Below are 25,242 nucleotides of genomic sequence, written 5' to 3' on the forward strand. Positions count from 1 at the left end.
GATTTTTGTGGTATGGTTGTTTTCGTTGTTGACCTTTGGTACCTCCTTCCATACAGTTGGGTTTCCTTTGTTGTTTTTTGAGATATTCATCTTCCATACAACTTCATCCTTCATTGTTTTTGTATCGTTTCTGCGACCATATTTGTTGAAACTCGTTTGACTGTGAGCAGTTTTCACATTCCTTTCTCTTGCCTTGAATGCCCTAAGTCCCCATCCTAATAGTTGTACTCTATTAAGTTGCGATAGCATTGCATCCACGTTCTTTACATCTTCATATCTCACGAATCCGAATCGATGCCCATTTAGCAAACGTTTCCTGGCGATGTACACATCTTTAACGTATCCCCACTTGTTAAATACCTTCCATAGTTCTGAGATTCCCCATGTTTCCGGAAAATTGTAAAACATGAACGATGTGATTGTAGGTAGATTAATTCCCATCGGACGATCTCTGTAGTAGTTCCCTCTTCGTGCCCCTCGTTGTTTCATCCATCCATACATGTCGTCGTCGTCTCTCCTCGTTGGGTATTCGAACGTATTGTTGTTTCTCTCTCTTAAAATGTGGTTTTTCCAGCACTTATTTTATACTTTTATACTTTGTATTTTTTATTTCATGGACCAATCGTGTAATGAATTTTGAACACTTAATGAAATTGAATTTACGATCGTTAATAAGTTGAATAACAATACTCCGATTTCACACTTTTGAAATTTTAATCATTTTCTTTGACATTGAAGTAAAATAAAATTAAATATTTTTTTTAGATCAACAAAACCTATATTAATTTTGTTTTCAAATTACGTAACATACGCTACTTTTTCATGTATATTAATATTATTTTTATTTTCAAATTATATAACATAATACGAATACGAATACGATATGATACGATCGTTATTAAAAATTTACGAAAAAACAACAACAACAACAACAATACCTAATCTCACGAGAGTAGGGTATGGGGGAGGTGGAGTGTAGACAATCATTCCTCGAACCCTAGATTAGAGGTAAATCACTACTCCACCCGCGGGTATAGAACTCGCGCCTAGATAAGATCGTTCCACCCTCTACTCGAGAGCTAAGAGATTGCTTCTTAAAGGACCTCCGGCCAGGAAAGCTCATTAAGACGAGAAAGTGCGGGCATACGTACCTGTAAGCGTTATGTGCGTCTAGGAAGATGAAAATATACGAAGAAGCCAAAAAAGAAAATACATATAGCAGTAATGCACAACAGTGAGACAGATATCAATAATATAAATAATATAATGGCAAGTAATAAGTAATATACTGAGTAATAATTCACAGGATAAGAAGCCCTTTGTGCCCTATCAATCGCAATATAATAAACCCAAATCATCACCAAACTTAACCGCCGGCAGCCATGGCTTCAACATCGATGAACTTAACTGGCACCTTCATCGGACTAGCCAAACTTCATAACAAAGCCTCACTCACAACCAATCATTTCCGAACCATCACCTTCCGTCATCGAAAATTTACAACTTCCATCTCATCACCACTCACTTATTCTAAACCTAACCGATTCTTACGCAACTTAACCGTTTCTGCAACGGCAACGCCGACTCAACAGGACGAAGATTCCGATGTCCTCACGAAGATTCCGCCGGATAATCGAATTCCGGCAACCATCATTACCGGATTCTTAGGTTCCGGAAAGGTTACCATTTCTTTTCATACGTAATTTTAATTAATTTGTATATTTATATTTGTTCAATTATTTTTACCTTCATAAAAGTGATTATTTGTAGCAATTCAAAGATTCAAGGTATTTAAGTAATTTTTTTTTTTTAAAGGAAGGATAGTGTGTGATTGTAAGGTTAACATAACAATTTAGAATTGTAGCTGATTGAATTTGATGTTATTTTATATGGACAGACAACATTATTGAATCATATACTTACAGCTGATCATGGTAAAAGAATTGCAGTTATTGAGAATGAGGTAAAATTATTTTAATCTTATTTGAATTGTTATGAAAACTACACCTCATGTGATGTTGTTTTGCATAAGTTAGAATGTGATATTTCATATATATTGCAGTATGGGGAGGTGGATATTGATGGTTCATTAGTTGCTGCGAAAGCTGCTGGGGTGGAGGATATTATCATGCTTAATAACGGTTGCCTATGCTGTACGGTAAGGGGTGATTTAGTGAGAATGATAGGAGAGTTGGTGAGTAAGAAGAAAGGGAAGTTCGATCATATCGTCATCGAGACTACAGGTAAGAAGAAACAGTTTCTGATTCTAACCTGATTTGACGTTTTATCTATTTGTGGGCAGAATGTTTGATATGCTTGAGTTATGTGCTTGTTTTTGAATTTGCAGGACTTGCAAATCCAGCTCCAATTATACAGACATTTTATGCCGAGGATCAGATTTTTAATGATGTAAAGCTGGATGGTGTTGTCACTTTAGTAGATGCGAAGCATGCTAATATTCATTTGGATGATGTTAAGCCAGAAGGAGTTGTTAATGAGGCCGTAGAGCAAATTGCCTATGCTGATCGTATTATAGTCAATAAGGTAAGTAAATGTTTATCGCAATGCAACTTAGTTACTCCATATTTTTTTATAAAGTTGTAATTGAGGCATTGATAAATGCATAGAAGAACTTAAGTCTTTAATGTTGATTTTCAGACTGATCTTGTCGGAAATGGAGAAGTCGCTTCTTTGATTCAGCGGATAAAGGTATTTTTTTTTGTTATTTGAATGTGTTTTTGTGTAATGATTTATTTTGCTTGCTGATGTTCTACATTAATGACCCTGAAATACAGGGCATAAACCGCATGGCTGAATTAAAACGTACTGAATATGGAAAAGTGGATTTAGATTACGTTCTTGGGATAGGAGGATTTGATTTAGAAAGGTTATTTCTCTCTTTTTTATAATTTTGTATTTTATCTTATTATTGTTGTATAATGGACGTTAACATATATATGTTTGATAGAATCGATGCTGCTATCGAGAACGAAGCTTCAAAGGAAGATGAGCACCATCATGACCATGAGCATGATCATGACCATGAAAACTGTCATGATCATGATCACCACCATCATGAGCATGACCACAAACATGGTAACTCAAACTAAATTTGTATACTCATTTTTTCACACTCACATAATTGTCAGTGTTTGATAATGAGCTCTGTTTTTTTTTTTTTTTTTTGGCTCTCTCCAGAACATCACGATCACACTCATGATCCTGGCGTTTCTTCGGTCAGCATAGTTTGTGAAGGGACCTTAGATCTGGAAAAGGTTGGTTATACAATGGTATCCATAATATATTTTTTTATCACGTGTATTGACCGTTAAGTGGGGTATTATGCAGGCTAACTTTTGGTTGGGTACATTACTAATGGATAGGAGTGAGGATATTTATCGCATGAAGGGGCTTTTATCGATCGACGGGATGGACGAGAGATTTGTCTTCCAGGTGACTTTTATTTTTTTTCATAAATTGATTTATTTTCTTCGCTAGCTTACACTTAAGTTACTTTTCAAGCATGATGCGTCTAATGCAATTTATATATTGCCATTTTTAAAACAGGGAGTGCATGACATCTTTCAAGGGTCACCAGATCGGGCGTGGAACACTGATGAACCGAGGGTGAACAAGATTGTATTCATAGGGAAGAATCTAGACGCTCAGGAATTAGAAAAGGGGTTTAAAACATGTTTACTGTGAGCTGTTGAAGCTGAATCATACATATGATTGGATGAGTTTGGACTTGATATGGATAGTATTACCATCTTATTGGTGATTTTGATGTACAATTAATAAAAAACTATAGTCAGTGATCAGTTTCATACTTGCCATGCCTACTTGTTTAATCTTGTAGCTGAGAGCTTATAAATACTTCATTGAATTTCCTATGGAATATTGGGAAGCTACTTACATGTTGATACAATATTTAAAGGCTGCATACATATGGAAACCTTATATGTTCACTTGTCAATACATCGAAACATGTAATCCATTTGACATAATTACTGTTTCTCTGTATGTGCGTGTGGGCGCATGTAAGAAAATGAATTGAGATTGCTACCAATAGTCATCAATGGACGTTGAATGTCACTGTATATTATGTGTATTAGCATATTTGGATTGGGAAGTGATATGTACACAACAATTTTACAAACCTTTATGCTTTACAGTGTTATACTTGTACTGTACAACACTGTTAAACATTCAAACATCTAACACTGTTAAACATCATGTTATGTACATGACAATTTTCACATATACTGTGTCTAATTGCATTCGTGGGAATTAAGAAACCTTACAATATAAACAAGAATTACACTGTTAGTTATCAGCATCTGATAATTTCAAGATTTTTACTAGATTTGGAGGGCTGAGCCTGGCCGAAAAAGGTAGAGTTTTTAAGAAGCTTGGTTTATAAAGCTAAACATCAGTTCTCTCTTTCTTTCCTTGAGCCAATGTGGGACATTTAAACCTTTGCCCATTATTAGATTATGGAAACACTACAATTAAAAGCTTCAATCTTTAACACTTTCACTAATTAGATTTCTCGGGCTTTAAATCAGTATACTTGTTAGACTTATTGGGATCCTAAAAATTGTTGCTGGTACACCGCCTACTTTTGCTTTCTAAAGCTCTTTAAAGAGATTGCTTAAGATATTAGATAGCTTCAACTTTAAGGACTTTAACACATTCTTGTCAGAAATTTTAACCTAAAGCAATTATGTCCCAAAATTTTCATCAAAGCAAGTGAATTCATCAGTTTATAGATCTTGTTAATAGTTCTTGAATTGTGCACTGAAAACATCCAAATAAAATGTCTTATAAGGTGTGCACACCCCTATGCTCCCAGAGTCTCATATGTTTGTTTCTGTGTTTCGTCTTTATGTTCAAAATCTGAAAACCTTGGTCCCACTCCTTGTGAATGTATATGCAGCCAAATTATGCCTTAGTCTCAGTCTAATTATCTTCAACCGTTTTAAACTAAAAACGGCGCCGATTTCTTCTGCCACTCCCATGTGACCAAAACACAGTAACAGAAAAATTAACTTAATCATTGCTTATTTTTATGGCATGTATGTATGCATATTTTGTTAAATAAGTAACCATCAATGTTTATGGTTTATAACGTAAGGTTCTGAATAAAAAGCTAAAATGTGTACAAGTGACGTAAAATTGCAGCTTAAGACGAGACTAAAACATCTTGAAGAAGAAACGCGCACGATGAAGCAAGAGATGTTACAGAATACAGTAGAAAGGAAGAAATTGATGAAGGACTTGCATCAGCAATTGAAACTCATACAATTCTCTCTACACCCTGAAAACCAAAACTCTAGATACAAAGGCTCAAAGGTAATGTTTAATACGGAGTATATATTGATCTACTAAATTTAATATTAAGTGTAATTCGCTTCAATACTAAACTGTTTTTCTACATAAACTTTTGCAAAAATCAGGAAAAGGGGAAGTTAGACGGACTGTCTCAAATTTTATACGAAGATAGGAATCCATCAGTAGTTGTGAGAGGAGGTTCGAGAGCAAATACAGTGGCAGTTAGAGGTCCTTCTGAAAGTTCAATGTCAAACATTTTACGCATAGAGTACAATAGTTAGAAACAAAACTCTGATATAGTTTAGTTAAATGGCTATTAATGCCTCATAAAAGATAGAAGGTTAGCGTAGTTTAGTTTGGTTGTTAGCTACTGCTTGTGCGTGTGCACACAATTATGTCGTAGGAGTATATGATAGAAACAATAGACATTGCATATTATGCTTAGTGAACAACTCTGAAACCATTTAAAGCTCAAAAGTCATTGTTCTTAAACTATACATGTAAACAGACAGCCTATTAATTAGAAAATAATAGTATTATATTTTAAAATTTTTAAAAGTTTGAACCGAGACTTGGAGGGGTGAGCCAGGCCAAGGCAATAGTGCAACGCCAAGGCGACTCGCAAAGACCCCGATAGCAAGCTAACGTGATGGGCCTTTCCCCATGAAATAAGATTAATATCGAGTGAGCCAATGACTCACATATCAGATATTAAACTGATAAGAACAGATACTACACTTGATCTTAGCCAAAAGGCCGAGAAAGGTATGGTTTTCCTCATCTCAGGCCTTGGTTTTTATAGCTACACATGAGTTCCCTGTTTCTTACCTTGAGTCTATGTGGGATGGTTTGAGTGGATTGTTTTTCTACTGGTTTCTAACTTTCTATTATCCTAGGACTCCTGTGCATTACACTTAAAATAAATAACTTAATATTCAATTCTTTATCTTCAAGACTTTATTCATATGCGTTTGTTATCCTATATTCTATAGAAAAAAGAGATCCCACATTCAAGTAAAACAGTAGTTGGTTGAATAGTTGCACTCATCATCTCATCGGTTTCTGGAACAATACTGATTAATATATCTTAAAAATAATAATTAAGATTACGATATAACTAATCATATTGGAATATTGGATGTTGGATTAAAACGGATCTGAGTTTTGGATCTGAAATAGGGGACAACCATAAAGATGATTTATGTAATTAACCCAACTTATATTGTAACCAGTCAAATTAGATTAAAAAGGATCTAAGCTTTGACGAAAAAGGTTGCAAATTTCAATTCCGAAACTTTAGTCTTAACTTCGTTTAGAATATTATAACACATCTGGAAAACATCATGTTTCGCTTGGTGTCAAAACATATTCAATATACTTGTATTTAGACTATACAAACTGATTCGAATTCGAACACTAGTCAAAGTAAAATCATTTTTTGCATATGTGAATATTTATTAATTTTAATAACAATATTGTAATGAAAGTACCACTTACTATTGCCGTAGCATGAAGACAAGTAGGCAAATAATGTTGAAAGAGATAAAACCCCTTTAAAATAACTTCAATTCATGCAATGAATAGATGGAATACATGATTATAACAGCAGCCAAAAATACTAATCGGCGCAAACTCTCCTCTCATTGGCAAATCCCAAGTTATATCATCCAAAATACTGATCGGCGCAAACACTAATACTAAACATAAATAGATAACTAAGACAACATACTGCTACAAAAGGGGACCCACATGGTTGGCCTTAAAAAAGCTTAAAAAGCAGACCACCATGAGTTGCAAAGAACGGTGCAAAGACGAGTGATTCTACAGCCATGAGTTTGATGAGAATGTTGAGAGATGGACCCGATGTGTCCTTCAATGGGTCACCAATGGTGTCACCTATAACAGCAGCCTTGTGTGAATCTGACCCCTTTGGTCCAAGTGATCGTGCATGTTCCGACGCTCCTGCCTGATTCAAATTCATTAAAAGATAAAGCTTTCAGAGAACAATTTGGACACGCACTCGATAAATCAAACGTTGAGATACAATAACCAAATTACTCATTATATTCTATCCTATTAACTAAGCTAATATGAAAAACTTCTACTCCAATATCACATCACAAGAATATCGCAACATTCAGATATTTAGACATCTTTAAAAATATTGACATTTTCATATTCAAGAATGTATAGGCGTAGATTTTCATACAAGTTGAGAGTTGTAGATGCACAGTTTCACATCGATGCAAAAAAATCAAAAGTCGTGACTTTGTTAAATTGAATTCTTCAAAATGCTATTAAACACTTCAATGGGGATATAATAGTATAAACAAGCCAGATTTGTACACATATTCTATAACTCAATTGTTTATCTCTTAATATATACTCCATTACTTGGTTACCAAGTTCCAAATATTACCTCAATGTACTTCTTGGCATTGTCCCATGCACCACCTGTGTTTGATGCAGAAATAGCTACCTGCAGTAAGCAGAAAGTTAAAAACATTCGGCTTTGGAGGGAATAATCGGCAACTCGGGATTAATCGGGGGTTTAATCAGATTGGACTTTTTATTCAATTGAATCATATATTTCAAAATTATATGTGTAAATATAGAAGACAACCATAAAAATAGAAATAGACTTTAATATAATAGTCTAAAAACATAAGCATAATCGTTCATTTGTTCAAAAACTCTATAAAATTTTGGTTTAACTTCATATAAAATTGTTGAACATATTTGACTTTGATCGACTTTGACCAACAAATCCGATTTTGACCCATTAACCGACGTTGGCCGATTAATCAAAAGGAATTTGAAAAATCGAATTGGTCTGTTCTTAAAAAGGAGTAATAGGAGATTAATCGGTTTTTTTTTTTTTTACATCGGTGCAGAAAAATATATAAATGAAGACTTTATGTAAGTTACCTGAACACCAGAAACTAGAGAACCAGCAAGAACGCCCGAAAGTGTCTCGACTCCAAAAAGGGTCCCAACAATAAGAGGAGTCAGCATAACAAGTGCACCTGGTGGGATCATTTCCTTGATCGATGCATCGGTCGAGATTTTGACACAGGTGGCGTAATCTGGTTTTGTGAGGCCCTCCATGAGACCAGGGATGGTGTTGAACTGCCGACGAACTTCTTCGACCATTTTCAAAGCGGCACTGCCTACACTCTTCATGGTCATGGCCGAGAACCAGTACGGAAGCATGGCACCAACGATTAGACCAATAAACACTTTTGGGGTCAGCACATCAACAACGTCGATTCCTGCACGGCTCACAAACGCCCCAAATAGTGCCAGTGATACCAGTGCAGCAGACCCAATAGCAAATCCCTGTAAAAAACATAAAAAAAAAACTGTAATTAATCATTAAAAACTACTTGCTATACCTAAAATAAACCCAAAATGACGTTTTTACCCCCACGTGAGATGCACATGCGCCAAGTTAACAGAAAAAATAAACAGCAGAGAGGGAGGGACTATCCGCGTTAAAAAAACAATTCAAGGGACTACCAACGCAAAAAAAGTTTAGGGACGATCTGCGCAATTTAGGGTAAACCATAGGGACGATCCGTGTAATTAAGTCAAATTGAATTATAAATCACCTTTCCAATGGCAGCTGTGGTGTTACCGGCAGCATCAAGAGCATCGGTCCTTTCACGGATTCTGTGACTCATACCAGCCATCTCGGCTATGCCACCAGCGTTGTCACTGATTGGACCATAGGCATCTATGGCTAGCCCAGTTGCAATGGTGCTCAGCATACCAAGAGCCGAAATTGCAATACCGTACATGGCTGCAAAGCTAAAGCTGACAAAGATGCTGACCGCTATCGCAAAAATAGGAATAATGACAGATTTGTATCCCAAAGCAAGGCCAAAAATAACATTTGTTGCAGCTCCAGTTCTACAGGAATCAGCAACGTCTTGCACGGGACTGAACAAAAAAAAAGTAATTAAATATTAAAATTCTTTTATTATAAAAACAACACACTGTCAATAAGGCGATAACACAACATACCTGTATGCATTGCTGGTATAATACTCGGTAACAAAACCAATGATAAGCCCAGCCCAAAGACCAACACAAACACACAAGAAAAGTTGCCTGCAAACAAATTTGATTAGATATACGAAAGGTTGCAACAAACAATTGAACGGCTTAGTTTAAACTAATTATATGCACTACTGTATAAGCCGACCAACACATCGGTCTAGGGACTAACACGTCCCGTTTTGCCTTAAAACACCTAAAAGGCGGTCAACGCCAAAAGGTCGTGTCAAAGTCGGGCTTGGTCTGTCAAAGTTTGTTAAATTAGTATTTTATTTTTTTTTAATTAAATTTTTGCCCTATATCTATGTTTGAAATTATTATGTTTGATATTTATGTGGAGTATAAAAAAAAGGTTGCAACTTGCAACAATTACATGAACGGGTTCAGTGAACTAATTAAACGAAAAACAATTTCTTACCAATTATGAACAACTTTTTGTACACCAAAGTTGAAAATGGTGAAGGATGAAGGTAGTGCGATAAAACTAACGACTGCAACTCCAGCAGTCATAAGAACAGTAGATATAATAAGCTGATTCTTTAGCGCTGGCTCGATATCATCGACACCTTTGATTTCAAAAAAGTCTGTTGCGAAAAGTGTTGTGATCAAGCAAACAATTATGCCCACAGAGCTAACAAGCAAAGGGTAACACATAGCAGTGAACTCGTGGTTGATTCCAAAAGAAGAAATAGAAGCAACAACGAGTGCAGCACACGATGATTCAGCATACGAACCGAAAAGATCGGATCCCATTCCCGCAATATCACCGACATTATCTCCAACATTGTCAGCAATAACCTGGAAATCAGTAAATATTGTTAGTAAAAACGTGCCCTTTTAAAAAGGAAATACAAATTAGTAACAACCAAGGTTGCAAAACTCGCTACTCGAGGAGTACTCGGTTGGTACTTTGGAGGAGTAGGCAACTCGGGGATTAATCGGGGACTCCTTTTTATACATTAAAATAATAAATTTCAAAATTATATGTGTAGATATAGAAGGAAACCATAAACATAAAGTTAGAATTTAACATAATTGTCTAGAAATATAACATAATTTCTCAGTTATATATAAAATTAAAAAAATTTAGTTTAAATTCATATTAACATGTTTACCAATTTTGACTTTGACCGAAAAAATCCGAATTTGACCAACAAATCTGATTTTGACTCATCAACTGATGATCAGATTCATTAATCGGATTAAACATAGTTGTTCATTTATTCAAAACTATATTCTAGTTCAGATTTATATTAAAATGTTGACCAAATTTGACTTTGACCGACTAAATCCAAATTTAACCAACAAATCTGATTTTGACCCATCAACCGATTAATTAACTGAATTTTGAAAAATCAGATCGGCATGTTCTTAAAAAGGAGTAAACGAGAAATAATCGGGAGTAACCGGGGAGTTTTACTACAGTGGTAACAACCATAAAATTAAAAATACCAACATAACTTAATCGTAGCAACTTACAGCAGGGTTTCTTGGATCATCTTCCGGAATGTTTCTTTCGACTTTACCAACAAGATCAGCGCCGACATCAGCAGCTTTAGTGTAAATACCACCACCGACTCTTCCAAACAAAGCCATCGAAGATCCACCAAGTCCGTAACCCGTTATCGCCTCAAAAAGGCCTTCCCAATCATCTCCATAATACAATTTAAACAGATTGATAGTAATATACAAAACCAAAAGACCGTTTGCAGCAAGAAGAAAACCCATTACAGCACCGGATCTAAACGCAGTAATGAAAGCTTTCCCGACACCTTTTCGTGCTTCAAGTGTCGTTCTTGCATTTGCGTACGTTGCTATCTTCATACCGAGGAAGCCAGATACAACAGACGTAACAGCACCGAGAACAAACGCAACGGTACTAAACAAAGCAGTAGCAAGTGCAGGTTTGCACGTATTATGGGTATCATAAGTACATTGTTGACTCTGTGTGCTGAATCCATTAACAGAACCCAAAAATAGAAAGATCAAGATTGCAAAAGCAACCATGAAGATACCAACATACTGACACTCAGTAAATAAAACAAATTATCTATTAGCCTCATATAGAGGAACTTGAATCCAAATCCAAATTAACATTTTAGCAGATCTTAGTAGCACAAAATAGATACCAAATCATCATCAAAAACCATATTTACCATTTACTCACTTAGTTACATTCACACTAACAGAATGTAAGCTACACTAATTAAGCCTTTAAATTGGATACTTTTCATACACTCTAACATAATTTTCTATATAAAATTTAACAACTTTTGTATAATGTATATGTTTTAGTTTTATATTCTAGTAACTTTATGAACTTAACATTTAGGTTTTTTCATGAATTAATACGAATAACATATTTTACCTAATTTCCTAATATAATACAGAGTATCTAACATTTAATAAATTCTATCTATACTATATATAAATCTTTATCTCGTAACTTAGCACTATATACATTAACTATACATAAATACACTTTATATATAAACTTAACATTTAAATTAAGCCTTTAAATTGGATACTTTTCATACACTCTAACACAATTTTCTATATAAAATTGAACAACTTTTGTATAATGTATATGTTTTAGTTTTATATTCTAGTAACTTTATGAACTTAACATTTAGGTTTTTTCATGAATTAATACGAATAACATATTTTACCTAATTTCCTAATATAATACAGAGTATCTAACATTTAATAAATTCTATCTATACTATATATAAATCTTTATCTCGTAACTTAGCACTATATACATTAACTATACATAAATACACTTTATATATAAACTTAACATTTTTATTTTTATTTTTTTTGGTTAACGAGGGAACCCGCCCCGCAACACCCACATTGGAGCCCTACGGACCGGTAAACCCTCGGGTACCCGAGCCCCCAGGCTTACCCGGATACGAGATGAAGCATCCTCAGTGAGCTCCATTTTTGAACGAAATGGCTTCGCCAAGATTCGAACCCGGGTGGCTCCCTCACAGGAAGTCCTGTGGCCATCCAAGCTATGCCCGGATGGTTTTAAACTTAACATTTTTAGTACGCTGCTACTAGTAATTTTACATTTTTTACAGATTGTATTGTATACACATTTTCATCTAAGAAATTCATCAACTTTATACATAAATTAAACATTTTTGTTACATGGGTATACTAATTAGTATTAGTATTATTTTCAAAAGATGCTTTTGTGTACAGCGTACACATTTATATAAATCTTAAAAATTACACATACTTTATTAATAGTTACTCCCTCCGTCCCGGATTAATTGTCCAGTATTCCCTTGTTAGTACGTCCCAGATTAATTGTTCACTTCCCAATATGGAAAGTAAATTTGATAAAGTTTACAATATTATCCCTAATGAATTAATTAAATTACAAAGGTGAGAGATTTATAATTAATTAGTTGAGGGTAAAATAGTAAAGTAAGAAAAAAGTACATAAAAAGTACCGTCTGATAATGACATTTCTTAAACTGTGTGTTTTTTGTCTGGGCACAGTTAATCTGGGACGGAGGGAGTATATAACACGACACTTATGTGAAACAAAAAACTTCACACTAATTGCAGATCTAACCTTCAGAAATGGCATTCTGTATTTCAGCACATTTAAGAACAACATTATGATCATTAACACCTTCTTCTTCTTCAATCAAAGAATCATTAAACCCATTTTTGTTAGTGTTGGGTGGGCCCTTAGGGTCAGGAGTGAGCTTAACTCTTGAGACCAAAGCCCACTGAATTAAAGAAAAAATTATACCGATAACGGCGCACACCGGAATAATTATTTCCGTCGCAAAATCTGACAGTAACGCCGCCGACACCATTCTACCGGAACCCTAATTAAGTGCAACGGTCACACACAAATAGAGTGAGTGTAGAAATAGGAAAGATATATATACGGAAAGTGTGTATATTTATAGCCAATGGGGATCAACGGTAAAAAAATAAAAAATAAAAAATAATAATAATAATGTGAATTTGGTAATCTTAGGGTTTAAGATTGCATACTTTTTGTTTTGTATCGGTTTACATCTATCTATATCTGGAAAAGCTTATAAAAAACAATTTTTTGTAATTTGCTTAATTAATATTAATACTTTTTTTAAAGACAATTATTTGGATCACTTAAGGGGTGTAATGATCCATTCACCAGATCATTTTTAAGGGGGTGTTTGGCTTTGCGATTTGAGCTTGATTATTTGATTATCACATTTTACAAATCGCAAATAATTTAATTTAGTGTTTGGCAAACAAAGAATAAAAATTGATTTTTTGCGTTTTTCTCCCTTCAAAACGCGTTTTTCCTGCAGTATGTGAGGGGTTACTGCAGTGATATCGTGATTCTCAATAAAAATTTAGTCCATTTTAATTTACTATTTTATCCCTATAAATATACTACTCCACCCCTTATTGAAAAAAAAAAGCGCTAACGCGCCTTTATTTTTTTATATAATACCTTATTTCAACTTCTTTCTCAACGTAAAGCAAGCAACCTTTCGCCTTTATTTGAGGAGATATAAAAAGAAACAACCTTACTAAGCAAACGTAGGCTTGGGCTCGAAAGCAAAAAGCAACGGCTTTCGCGCTTGTTGAAGTTATTAAGCATCTTAGACTATTCCATTCCATTTTTCAGCTGCCTTTATTATACTTAGTTTAAAACCCTCTCTTTTCTTTGACCCTTTGACCCTTCTGTACTACAAATAATATCACTTTTCTTTTTTTCTTTTGGCTCCATCAATTTTTTAGAATTTTATATTGTCATTGATTGATAGTGACAATTTAAACATTTATTGATTTTTTGTGCAACATAAAACAAATTGCATATAAGTGCATTTTATCTACCGAACACTTTTACTTATTATAGTATGGAGGAGTAGTTTGTATTTCACTCTATGTGTAACTTATACTCTGTAATGTTATCAAATATAAGTTGGTCAGCGAAACTTATACATTTTGTGTATATTTTACTATAGTTGTATAGTACTCAATATCAATGTGTGTATATTAAAAATTCAACTTACGTCTTTAATTAGAGTACGTTATATGTTAATATACTTAAGCTATACTTTTGATAATAGTTTGTTAAAAATCATAAAAAGGTATTATTGGATATTCAATTTGTATAATAATATATTATTTTAAAAGAATGTCCCTTTTAGTAATTTTACATATCAAGTAATCTTATTTTCCCAAACACTAAAAAAATTAATTATTTAATTATTACGATATCAAACAGTATAATCAAATTCAAACACCATTTTTTAAATTTGAGTTTTGTTACAACAGATTATCTGATTATAATTATTAAAAAAGCATAATCAATTTTCAAAACGCATATCCAAACACCCCCTAACACACACACGTTTTCAGTTGGAAACCCGAACTGCATTAAATGAACTCGATTCTTAAACCATCTCGAACGAGCATGCAGAACGAATCGAAATCCTGAAATACATGTCAGTAAAAACTACCTGATTTCATTTCCTAAATCGTATAAAACTCTGATAGACTCGAACTGAGACTTATCATCCAATCAAACACACAATGTGTTGAGTGTACTACTAGACCATAAAGTAGTTAATTAATATTAATATTTAATATTTAATATTAATATTAATATTAATTTCAAAAAATTAATTTTAATATAATATAAAAATTTAAAAATTTAATGTATTAAATAAGTTAACAAGTAATTTTTATATTTAAAGATTATCAGTTAATAATTTAACTCTTAAAAGGGATTGGTTTTCTATCGGGCTTAAATGATCCAACTCACTATGCGAGCTGATTAATATCGAGGCGACAATACATTATACTAGTTGATTGGAGTTAAGAATAAATAATAGTACCACGTTGATAACTCTTAAAATGTGTATTTTCTTATTTCTTATCAGCTACAAAACATTGACATAATTGTCTTCAGGTAGTAATTATTGGCTAAAGATTTATGAAATATTTATGTAATATTTTGTTATTTAACGTAAAGATGTAAGTAACGATGGTCCAATTAAATTTTGTTTTCCATGAATTTTTACTTCTTACACCTAGTTATTAGTTAATACTCCGTATAAGACTTTTTTCTCCCTTAGTTCCTTGATTTTATCTAGTTTTATATTAAGCATTTCGTTCGTAGTTTAGCCGATTAGCGCCGTTTTTTTTTTCTGTTGATTTTGCTCGCCGCTGCTTCTTGCTACAGGTAAGCTGTTCATTGTTTTGTGCATAATTATTGGTATTTAAATAGTTTCAATAATTGATTGGAGTAGTATATGTGTTTCCATTGGTGTTTGCGTCATCTAATTTTGCTTTACATAATTGATTGGAATGATTTAGTTACTTTTACTTTCATAGTCATGTTCTATCATATTTGTAATTTTTGTTATTTGTTCATATTTTCTTTATGGCTTGGGAGTCTTATTTGGGGTTGGGTATATCGGTGTTCTCAGAATGCCGCCTAAAAAAAGAGATGTAAAATCTGTGGGATCCATTATGCCATCTTCTTCTGGTGGCTCCTGTTAGAAAGAAAAAAAAAATAGATTTAATTACACGAATGGTCACTGTGATTTGTTAAATTTTGCAAGTTTAGTCACTAAACTTTTTTATTGGCAAAGATAGTCACTAAGGTTTGCAAATCTTGCACATTTAGTCACTCCGTCTGATAGATATTAATTTAAGCCGTTTAATCACATCGCATGCATAGCACATGAGGGTGTATTTGTCATTTACTAAAATATTTTTATTTTTATTTATTTTTTTAATTTTTTTTTTCCCAAAATAAGAACCATAATTATACCCTTGTTTCTTTGTCTCATTGCCCCCACCATCGTTCAAGTATCATGGGATTCAGATTCTCTCTCTCTTTGACCTCTTATATGTTTGTCCTATATTAATTATTTTTTTAAGAAAAAAATGATAACAATCTTGTTAAAATCAACAATTTCACACACATACACAAACACCCAAATCGACATCTTCTTCAACGATCAAACACCTTCATCTTCAGTATCACTTATCCGACAAACAACCGGCGGAATCTAATGCCGACAGCGATGAAATCTGCAGATCTGAGTTTCCGATGGGTGGTGGTGGGTGGCAGAGGTACTTGGTTGGCGGTTGTTCGAATGGCTCGGTATCGATTAAGAAATTTCGGCGATGATGTCGAGCTCAGACCAATGGTGGTTGTTGGCGGTAGCTGTAACCCAGATCTATTAATGCAATTCAGATCTACGGAGTATAAATAAAGTCTTTGCAACTGGGTTTGTGAACATAGTTTTGTAAATCAACAAATGAACATTACATATAATTGGATTGTTTAATGTTTAATGAAGGTGAGAATCACGTAAACGTTTTTTTTTTTTTTTTTACTGTAATGGATGGATGGATTTTAATTTAGGTTTGATTAGGGTATTGATTAATTTGAGGTTCGATTAGGGTTTTGATTGGAGTTTTTATTTATTTGAGATTTGATTTGGGTTTCTATCTATGAAGATGATGAATGATGAAGTCAGATGAAAAAGTTAAAAGAGAAAGGAAAAGTTTTTATTTGAGATTTGACATGTTTCAATTTATGAAGATGATGATGATGGCAGATGTAAAATTAACGTTTAGTGGAGTGGAAGATGTGAAGAAAAAGACCAGAATGCCCTCACATGTCTAGCATGAGACTAAAACTTAACGGATTAAATTAACGTCTGTCAGCATTAGTGACTAAACGTGTAATATTTTAAAACTACAGTGACTAAAAATGCAAGATTTACAAACCTTAGTGACTATCTTTGCCAATAAAAAAGTTTAGTAACCAAACTTGCAAAATTTAACAAACCACAGTGACTATTCATGTAATTAAGTCAAAAAAATATGAACATGCAAGTTGTCGTTTCGGTGGTGTTGCTACTATTCGTAAAGAATGTGCAAAATTTGACGGTTCTGGAATGGATGGTGCCTGTGATGCTTCCGGTTCGTTATGAGTCATATCGTCAAATGTTGTTGGTATGTTTTCTAATGATTTTACATTAGTAATATTCAATAAAATAACAATTGTTGGTCCTTATTTTTGTTGTCATTCTATCTATTTACAGGTACTGTTACTCCAGCAGTAAGTGGTTCATCTTCAGGTACTATATTTAGTTATGTTATTGGCTATTTTACTTAATAAAATGCGAATAAAGATGTTGAAAATGATTTGGTTATGGTTTGGTTTGCATTATTGACGTCTTCAAGGGCTATGTTACTAATAAACTTGGCACTTTAAAGTCAGGTGTTTAGTTTGCTTTACACCATCTTTTCTAAAAATGGTAGTATCAGTATTGACAAGATGAACCTTTTTTTATTGAACAAATAAGGTTAGTAGATTTTACTGTTAGTGATGAGTAAATGGTTAACTCGGCTTTTTGATTAGCACTTGAACTAATATTAACTTTTTTAGTTTGGTCTACATTCAGGCTACGCCAATCTATACTTCCACATACTTGCGTATATGATTGCATATGATACATGAGTTATAGTGTATATTTTTACCTATTGTAGAAGAAAAATTGGTATTAATTTCTCTATGTTTTTTTTTTTTTTTTTTAAGTATGCAATACAGAATACTAAAATAATGTTATGTTTAGGTCCTTTTTTTATAAATTGGGTTATATTTAGGGGTTGATATTTATTAGAATAAAAAATACAACTTTCCTATTAAAGATTTATGCTTTTTGTTAATGTCAGTCGCATTTTTTTGTTAAATAGATACTCCTTAGATACGAGTTTCATTAGATGATTTATAAGTAATGATGGAAGTATATGTGCAGTCTGCTTTATCGTACTGCTGTTATTATTTGTCACTCATTGTAATGTTAGTTATGTTTTAAGCTTTTCGTGCAGCTTAGGTAACATCAGTTGTGTCATTATTTTGCTTCAACATGTATGAGGTGTGTGTTTTTGTTAATTTTAGCTGCATTGTATTGTTAAATAGTTATAGTTATAACTTACGCTAGATAAAGTTTCGTGTGAATTCAAATGTTCATCCATATACTCATATACCTGTACCAACTGAAACGGGTCAGACACAAAATACCTCATGTTATCAGAAACTTTAGCTTCCACGGCCAAAAAAACGAATGATGACAATGCTATACATTAAGACTAACTTATAGCTACATACCAAGCATTTAGAAAGGTAGTTATGAGCATCAAGTTATAATTAATCGCTTTTCCCGATAAAAACTATATATGAATCAGTTATGCCACTTATACCTATATGTCATAAATCTGCACATGGAACAAATAATACACCTAACAGTCTGGAACGAAATAGCAACAACATTCGACATGGAAATATACATTGCTCTGCCAAAACCAACTGTGATGGCCATCAGCTCTTGCCGGGTAAAAGAAAACAAGTGTAAGTATTCGAGAAAAAAACTATCCGCATTGTATGTTCAATTCCTTCTGCATATATAACTATTTCTATACTGTCATTTGCAGTCAATGCAGAACTACAGCTTTCAAAAACATCAGCAATGTACTACTACTTTAACCCAAATGTCAAAGAATTCAGCGAAACTATTGACAAGTAAATATCTAACACACATTTTACACACTTTACAATATCATAACAACCAATTTCACTTACATATACCACCAACAGGTACAGAAAAATGTTCGAAGACAAGCCCTTGCTACAAACTAATCGCTTTATGTTCACAAGTGTCGAACAACAGAACGCACAGCCCCGACCCACACTAGCACAACTACTCGAATACACGCCGAGCACCCAGAAGGTACAAGTAACGATATTTTTTATTCCCTATTTGTAATAAATAAATGTTGCACAAACTATATGTAGCTATACTGCTGAATTACCACATTATTCATATACAAAATAAACATCAGAATTTAGTAGGAACATTTGATAAAAAAAAACTATCTTAATTTGCAGGGCAAAGTGTATACATGTGAAGGCACGATTGGATACATCCTCACGAACAAAGACTGGTTTTATTACGGATGCCCAACTTGCAGGAAAATCCTTAAAGGACCACCTAACAAACTCAGATGCCCAAATCATGAAACAAAAGGCAATCACATCATAAGGTACCAAATATTCAAAACCTGACAAATACTACATCGAAAAAAACCAATGACACTAACAAAAATATATAACGTCCTACAACTACTCTTTTAAAGCAGCAGTTTTCACCTTCTTCTCAGATTCTGCAGGCAGACGACTTGGTTGGCATCAGCTGCAGGGAATTGGTAACAACAATGGGACATGATGACTCTAAAGAAATTCCACCCCAAATCAGGAAACTTCAAGGAACAACTCACACTCTTGATTTCAAATTTAATGACGATGAATACGGATACCCTGAGTTCATCCTCACCCATTACCATCAACCTTCATCAACAACAACAGCAACCACTACAATGGAAACACCAGCAGAAAGTAAGTCAAGAAAAATAATCTCGACAAATTATTGACAGACACATTACATATCTAACACTTCATATCACAGGTACACCAGCAACAACAGCCAAAGAAATCATTGCTACATCAGCCCCAGAAACTCCAAACAAACACAAGGAACACGAAGGAAATCCGACAACAAAACGCGCTCTCTTCAACCAAGAAAACGAACAAGAACCAAAGAAACCAAAAGAATAAGAAGCAGCCTGCGCCAAGAAGACGTGAATGTAACTGAATAATAATATGTAGGAACATATCGTATGTAACCGTATATATATATATATATATATATATATATATATATACACACACTAAGTAGCCTATCGATATAATAAGTAGAACCCATGTAGTACATAGACAATAATAATCATCTAGAAAGCTATGCGAATAGATATAGCAATTTTCGCACAAACATCGTCAACTAAAATCGAAAAAAAAAAAACAATCACAAAGAATATAGCATAGCCCCGCCGCAACGCCCGGGCCAGCTTCTATCTAGTTGACACTATAATTATAAGTTATATTTTATTTTATATATATATATATATATATATATATATATATATATATATATATATATATATATATATATATATATATATATATATATATATATTGTGAATGCTTGAAAATAAATGTGGAACGGGGGAGTAGGGGTGTGCCCCATTTGGTTTGAAATCGAATATCGAATCGAATCCAAACCAAAAATAACCAAACCGAAATTTTTAAACGGTTTTCGGATCGATCGAAACCGAAACCGAATTCGTAATTCGGTTTTTGGTTTGGTTTTTGGTTTTGAAAATTTTAAATTTGATTAACCGAAAACTGAATTAAAAACCCAATTCAAATTAATAACATATTAAAACATATTTATAAATATAATATTTATATATTTATATTATATTTGATGTATTATTACATTTTTATTAAGCGATAAACATGTTATATACCCTATATACTTAAATTAATTCCACAGCCGTTATTCCTAACTTATATGTAAGTTTATGCTGATTAAGATTTTTATTCTTAGTGATTTTCGGTTATAACCGAAACCAAACCGAAATCAAATTCGGTTTTTGGTTCGGTTTTGGTTATGGTTTTGATATTTATATTTGGTTTCAGTTTGGTTTTCGGTTTTGATTTTATAAGTTTTAAAACCGAAAAGACCGAATCGAATAAACCGAAAAACCAAAAACCGAACCGATGAACACCCCTACGGGGGAGTAGTGTTCATTTTATTTTATATATAATCAATTTGAAAGGAGGATGTTAATATAGAGCTGTCTTTTCATGATTTAATTTTATAAATCCCACTTTTTTGTTGTTGTTAAATACGAGTAATAGATGTGCCAATATTAAGTTTAATGTTGGCTTGGTGGTGAATGGATTTTTATGGCATCTCCTTCGTCACTAGTTCGATTCTTATCATTTTTTGTGACCTACCAATTTTTAAGTACTTTCGCCCTAGTTTTATATCAATGGACGTATACTTTATATTCAGACATTGATATATCCATCATTGTTTTTTACTACATTCACCATAAATGTGCATTAACAAATGGTACAATACAACATATTAATGTTTAATTGATAATAGATGTAGTAATATTGATGATGAATCACCACTCTATTATATTGTGGGCTGACTAGAAAATTATTATATCCTTCTCGAATCTCGATTAGTTTATTATTAACAGGAGTCTTTTTTTTTGGCTAAAAACTGTAACTTTATAAAAACACGAGACCTTCATCAAAAAAATGAAGGCTCGGAACAAAGATACACCAATGGCTGAGGGCCCTAAAGACACCAAACAACAACTAAACAATCTACAAACCAACAACAAACAAACTACCAAAACAACGCAAAACAAAGGAAACAAACTTACGATCCAAACGAAAATAAAGACAACAATCTTACAATCCGAATAAACGTAAGAAATGAAGCGGAAACTTCACAAACCATCAACGTTAGCCTTTCGAACCACCTCCCCGTGCCCTTTCTTCGCCCTAGATCTCTTGCTCTCTTTTTGTTTCGGAAGCGTCCTCGACCCAATCAATTTGCCCTCCACCCTAACACAACCTTCAAAATCCTTTACCACCTCATCAAAAAAACTCGAAGCTATACCCGCTGAGCAACCTCCACCTAGGTCACATCCGGCGCAGGTCCAGACCCAGGCCCATCAATCCTGCCAAAGCCCACATCAACCTCACGACCCGTCTTCAACCCATCTCTTATTTGACCCAACTCGACCCGAACGGCACCACCATTAGCCATCACATCAACCACATGCTGATCAACATGACCACCCTTAGCCTCACGCAAATCAGCCAATCGATCCAACGCACACACCCATTTATCCTTCTCGTCCCCCTCCGAACCCACACCATCGTCACCTGAACTTAAACACCGTTTACGTTTACGAAAGCCTTGAGAATCAAGAGCAGCTTGAACCTTATCTAAAGAGAATGAAACTAAAGGTGACCTAACATAATTCAAACAAGCTTTAACAGAAGAGTTATCATTACCACCCGCCTTTGGACCCTTAAACACCGGAGAAGAACAACCAAACTTAAAAACTCCCTCAACCATAACTCCATCACGTTGCCCAAAATGACTAGGCCTTACCGTATCCGTCGTAGCAATTGAGTCAGTAAGAAGATCATCACTACCAAAAACAGAAGGTCTAGACTGGTTAGCCACTTCAATAGGACCACCATCCGAATGAACGACCTTCAAGACCGAATCGTTAGACACCTGCACAAAGTTGTCTGAAAAAGAAGCTGTCTGTAGTCTCTCCACAACTGACACATCTGATATCTCATTAACCCAAATATGACCTTTAGTTAGTGTATTGGTGATCAGCGTCACCGGAATAAATTCATGAATATGCTTAACACATGAAGTTTCAACAAAAACCAAAACAAAACCAAAGCTTAACACACCAGACGAGTGTTTAGCCACCTTCACCAGCGTGCCCACCCTACCCGCAATCTTCCTAATGTTCTCGTCAGAGACAAATTTGGCCGGAAAACCCCTTAGTTCCACCCAAACAAACCTGAAAAAATCATCCGCCTTAGGAGAAAAAGGTACCACCATGTCGAAACCTGACACCGGCCCCCTTGCTAAAATGCTGGAATAAGTGTAACGACCCTGGATTTTCCAACATTTATTTATTAATAATTGTTATTATTAATACTTGTGATTTAACGAATGTCTGTTATTACATTTACTTGTTACCGTGATCGATCATACTTGACTTTAAATGCCCGAAACGTCTTTGTGACACCCGTACATTACACGAATAATATTTTTAGAGTATTATTTACATTCATGTTTAAGTTTTATTAATCATTTCGATTAACTATGGTTATTAGTTAATTACTTGTTCTTTAATTGGATTAACTTGAGAATTACTTGAACTTGGGCCTTTATTAGTGCTAATGGACTTATGAGCCCACCCTACACCCTTAAATGGACTAGTTAGCCCATTACTCCATGTAAGTATCATATTAAGAATTAACTAGATAGTTTAATACTTAAGGAATCTAGTTACCTTTTACTTCCACATCATTCCCACAAAAATACATCTAATAACCAACTTTAGAAGCCTTTACATGCTAGTGACTAGTGAACACTTCCCTTCCCCTCTTTTCTTCCTTAACCGTCGACTAGCAAGGACAAAGGGGGAGTTCAATTTTTTTTATCACTTATTACTTACACTCTTTCACTAGTCTCCATTTCATTTACACACACTTACTTACTTACTTCCATTTTCCTCTCATTTTCTCTCTAATTCTTGTAAGTATCTTGAGTTTTTTTTCTTCTCTTCTTTCCTTGCAAAAACCGAAACACACACACACACATAATCATCATCATCACTTGTTTTATGTTGTTGTTTAATTACTTGTTCATTGTTATTATTTTGTTACATGTCTTTGTTAGATATTACTTACTAGTTACAAGAATCAAACTACCTAGTTTGATTCTTCATTTTATCTTGTATTTACAAGAACAAACAAGAACATAATCTTACTAGTTTATGATTCTACCTTTATTGTTAAAAGATTGAAAGTTCATGTGTTGTTAAACTCATACTTGTGATTCATGTTTGTAAACTTAAAGTTTACATTCTTAAAGATCAAGCCTTGGCTTGAATCTTTAAAGTATGAACAACCATGACTTGTTACTTGTCTAAACTAGTTTATTACTTCATTCCTTGCATCATTAAATTTGTGATTTATGTTGTTCTTGGTCAAGTGTTACTAGTTAACTTTGATCTCATTTTTCTTGAACTAAAAGTTAACTTTAAAAGTTCAAGAACATGGAGGTATAACTCTTTAGTTATAAATTCATACACTTGTGTTAGATTTAACTTAATAACTTTAGATCTAGAGTTTTGGGTCTTGGATCTTCAAGATCTAACTAAGAACTATGTTCTATATCTTAAGATCTTGATTAGTTAGTTTACTTTCTAGTTTATAGTTTAATATTACTTTTATAGTTCATGTATGTGTTAAACCTAAGACTTTGATGTAACTTTGGTTCATCAAACTACATACAACACTTAATTGAGTTGTGCTACATGTCTTAGACTTACACAAGTGTTATGGTGGTGAAACCTTGTTTAAGATGATGCAAACACCTCAACGAGTTGTACACTTGAAGCTATATGCATCAAGGATGAGAACCGTGATAAGCATCGAGTACCAAGAACCACCGGAACCTACTGTTTTACTGTTTCTGTGTCTGACCCGTACAACCTGGGCTACTGTAAAGATGATTTTCAGATAGCTCTGTTCGAGTAGATTTTTTTTTTCGGCGAAAATATTAATATATATATATATATATATATATATATATATATATATATATATATATATATATATATATATATATATATATATATATATAAGATCGTAAAGATCCGGTGGAGTAAACAAACGATTACAATTGAAAGGTCTCGCTCTGATCGACCTACACATTGGACGGTAATATTGAAAGAGAGCGACCACATTGAAAATGATTGAAAATGAAATTGAAAGATACAATACAATCGTACTACCACCAAATCTAAATCTAAACACTACATAAAACCGGGCTCGTATCTAACCCCGCAATCGCCACTACTCAAAAGCTGCACACTAAAATGAACGTCGGGCACTCTAGCAGCACCTAACCCGAGGCCTGCAAATCAAAGTAACCTCTCGTACCCGAAAAACCTTTAAGAAACTCCAAAACCAGAGAACCACAGGCCCGTCAAATAAGATCAAATCCCCGTTCGAGCAGAAGAAAGGACCCCGGGAGAAACACTCCGATAAACATCAATTTTCCGAGGTCAACAAGTCAACACACGTCGGCAACGACACCGAGTCCACCCGAATAG

General features: G+C 33.9%; 2 protein-coding genes, 1 non-coding gene and 1 pseudogene across 7 annotated transcripts; 2 read left to right on the top strand and 2 right to left on the bottom strand.

Annotated features, from left to right (window-relative positions):
• Positions 1-1,301: 1,301 nt before the first annotated feature.
• Positions 1,302-3,829, top strand: LOC139892649 (uncharacterized). The gene is made up of 10 exons (XM_071875759.1): positions 1,302-1,679; positions 1,898-1,963; positions 2,063-2,243; positions 2,348-2,544; positions 2,659-2,709; positions 2,796-2,887; positions 2,969-3,096; positions 3,199-3,275; positions 3,349-3,453; positions 3,568-3,829. Exons 1-10 carry the CDS (start codon positions 1,383-1,385, stop codon positions 3,703-3,705), a joined length of 1,332 nt encoding a protein of 443 aa, XP_071731860.1. The 5' UTR covers positions 1,302-1,382; the 3' UTR covers positions 3,706-3,829.
• Positions 3,830-5,909: 2,080 nt separating this feature from the next.
• On the bottom strand, positions 5,910-6,103 carry LOC139895455 (U2 spliceosomal RNA). The gene has a single exon (XR_011775902.1). It is a non-coding gene; the product is annotated as a U2 spliceosomal RNA (small nuclear RNA).
• Positions 6,104-6,996: 893 nt separating this feature from the next.
• On the bottom strand, positions 6,997-13,232 carry LOC139892650 (pyrophosphate-energized vacuolar membrane proton pump-like; annotated as a pseudogene).
• A 4,028-nt stretch (positions 13,233-17,260) lies between these two features.
• Positions 17,261-20,157, top strand: LOC139892651 (uncharacterized). 5 transcript variants are annotated; one of them, XM_071875763.1, is made up of 9 exons: positions 17,261-17,394; positions 17,484-17,519; positions 18,274-18,320; positions 18,692-18,793; positions 18,877-18,964; positions 19,040-19,172; positions 19,331-19,485; positions 19,603-19,837; positions 19,908-20,157. In XM_071875763.1, the coding sequence occupies exons 4-8, from the start codon at positions 18,721-18,723 to the stop codon at positions 19,649-19,651; spliced, it is 498 nt and encodes a 165-aa protein (XP_071731864.1). In that variant the 5' UTR covers positions 17,261-17,394; positions 17,484-17,519; positions 18,274-18,320; positions 18,692-18,720; the 3' UTR covers positions 19,652-19,837; positions 19,908-20,157. The 5 variants fall into 5 exon arrangements, with proteins under 5 accessions (XP_071731864.1, XP_071731863.1, XP_071731865.1 ...); XM_071875762.1 differs by lacking the exon at positions 18,274-18,320; XM_071875764.1 differs by lacking the exon at positions 18,274-18,320 and having other exon boundaries at positions 18,707-18,793.
• The last annotated feature ends 5,085 nt before the right edge of the window (positions 20,158-25,242 follow it).

This window comes from Rutidosis leptorrhynchoides, chromosome 2 (genome assembly GCF_046630445.1).
Source record: "Rutidosis leptorrhynchoides isolate AG116_Rl617_1_P2 chromosome 2, CSIRO_AGI_Rlap_v1, whole genome shotgun sequence".
Taxonomy (NCBI): Eukaryota; Viridiplantae; Streptophyta; class Magnoliopsida; order Asterales; family Asteraceae; genus Rutidosis; species Rutidosis leptorrhynchoides.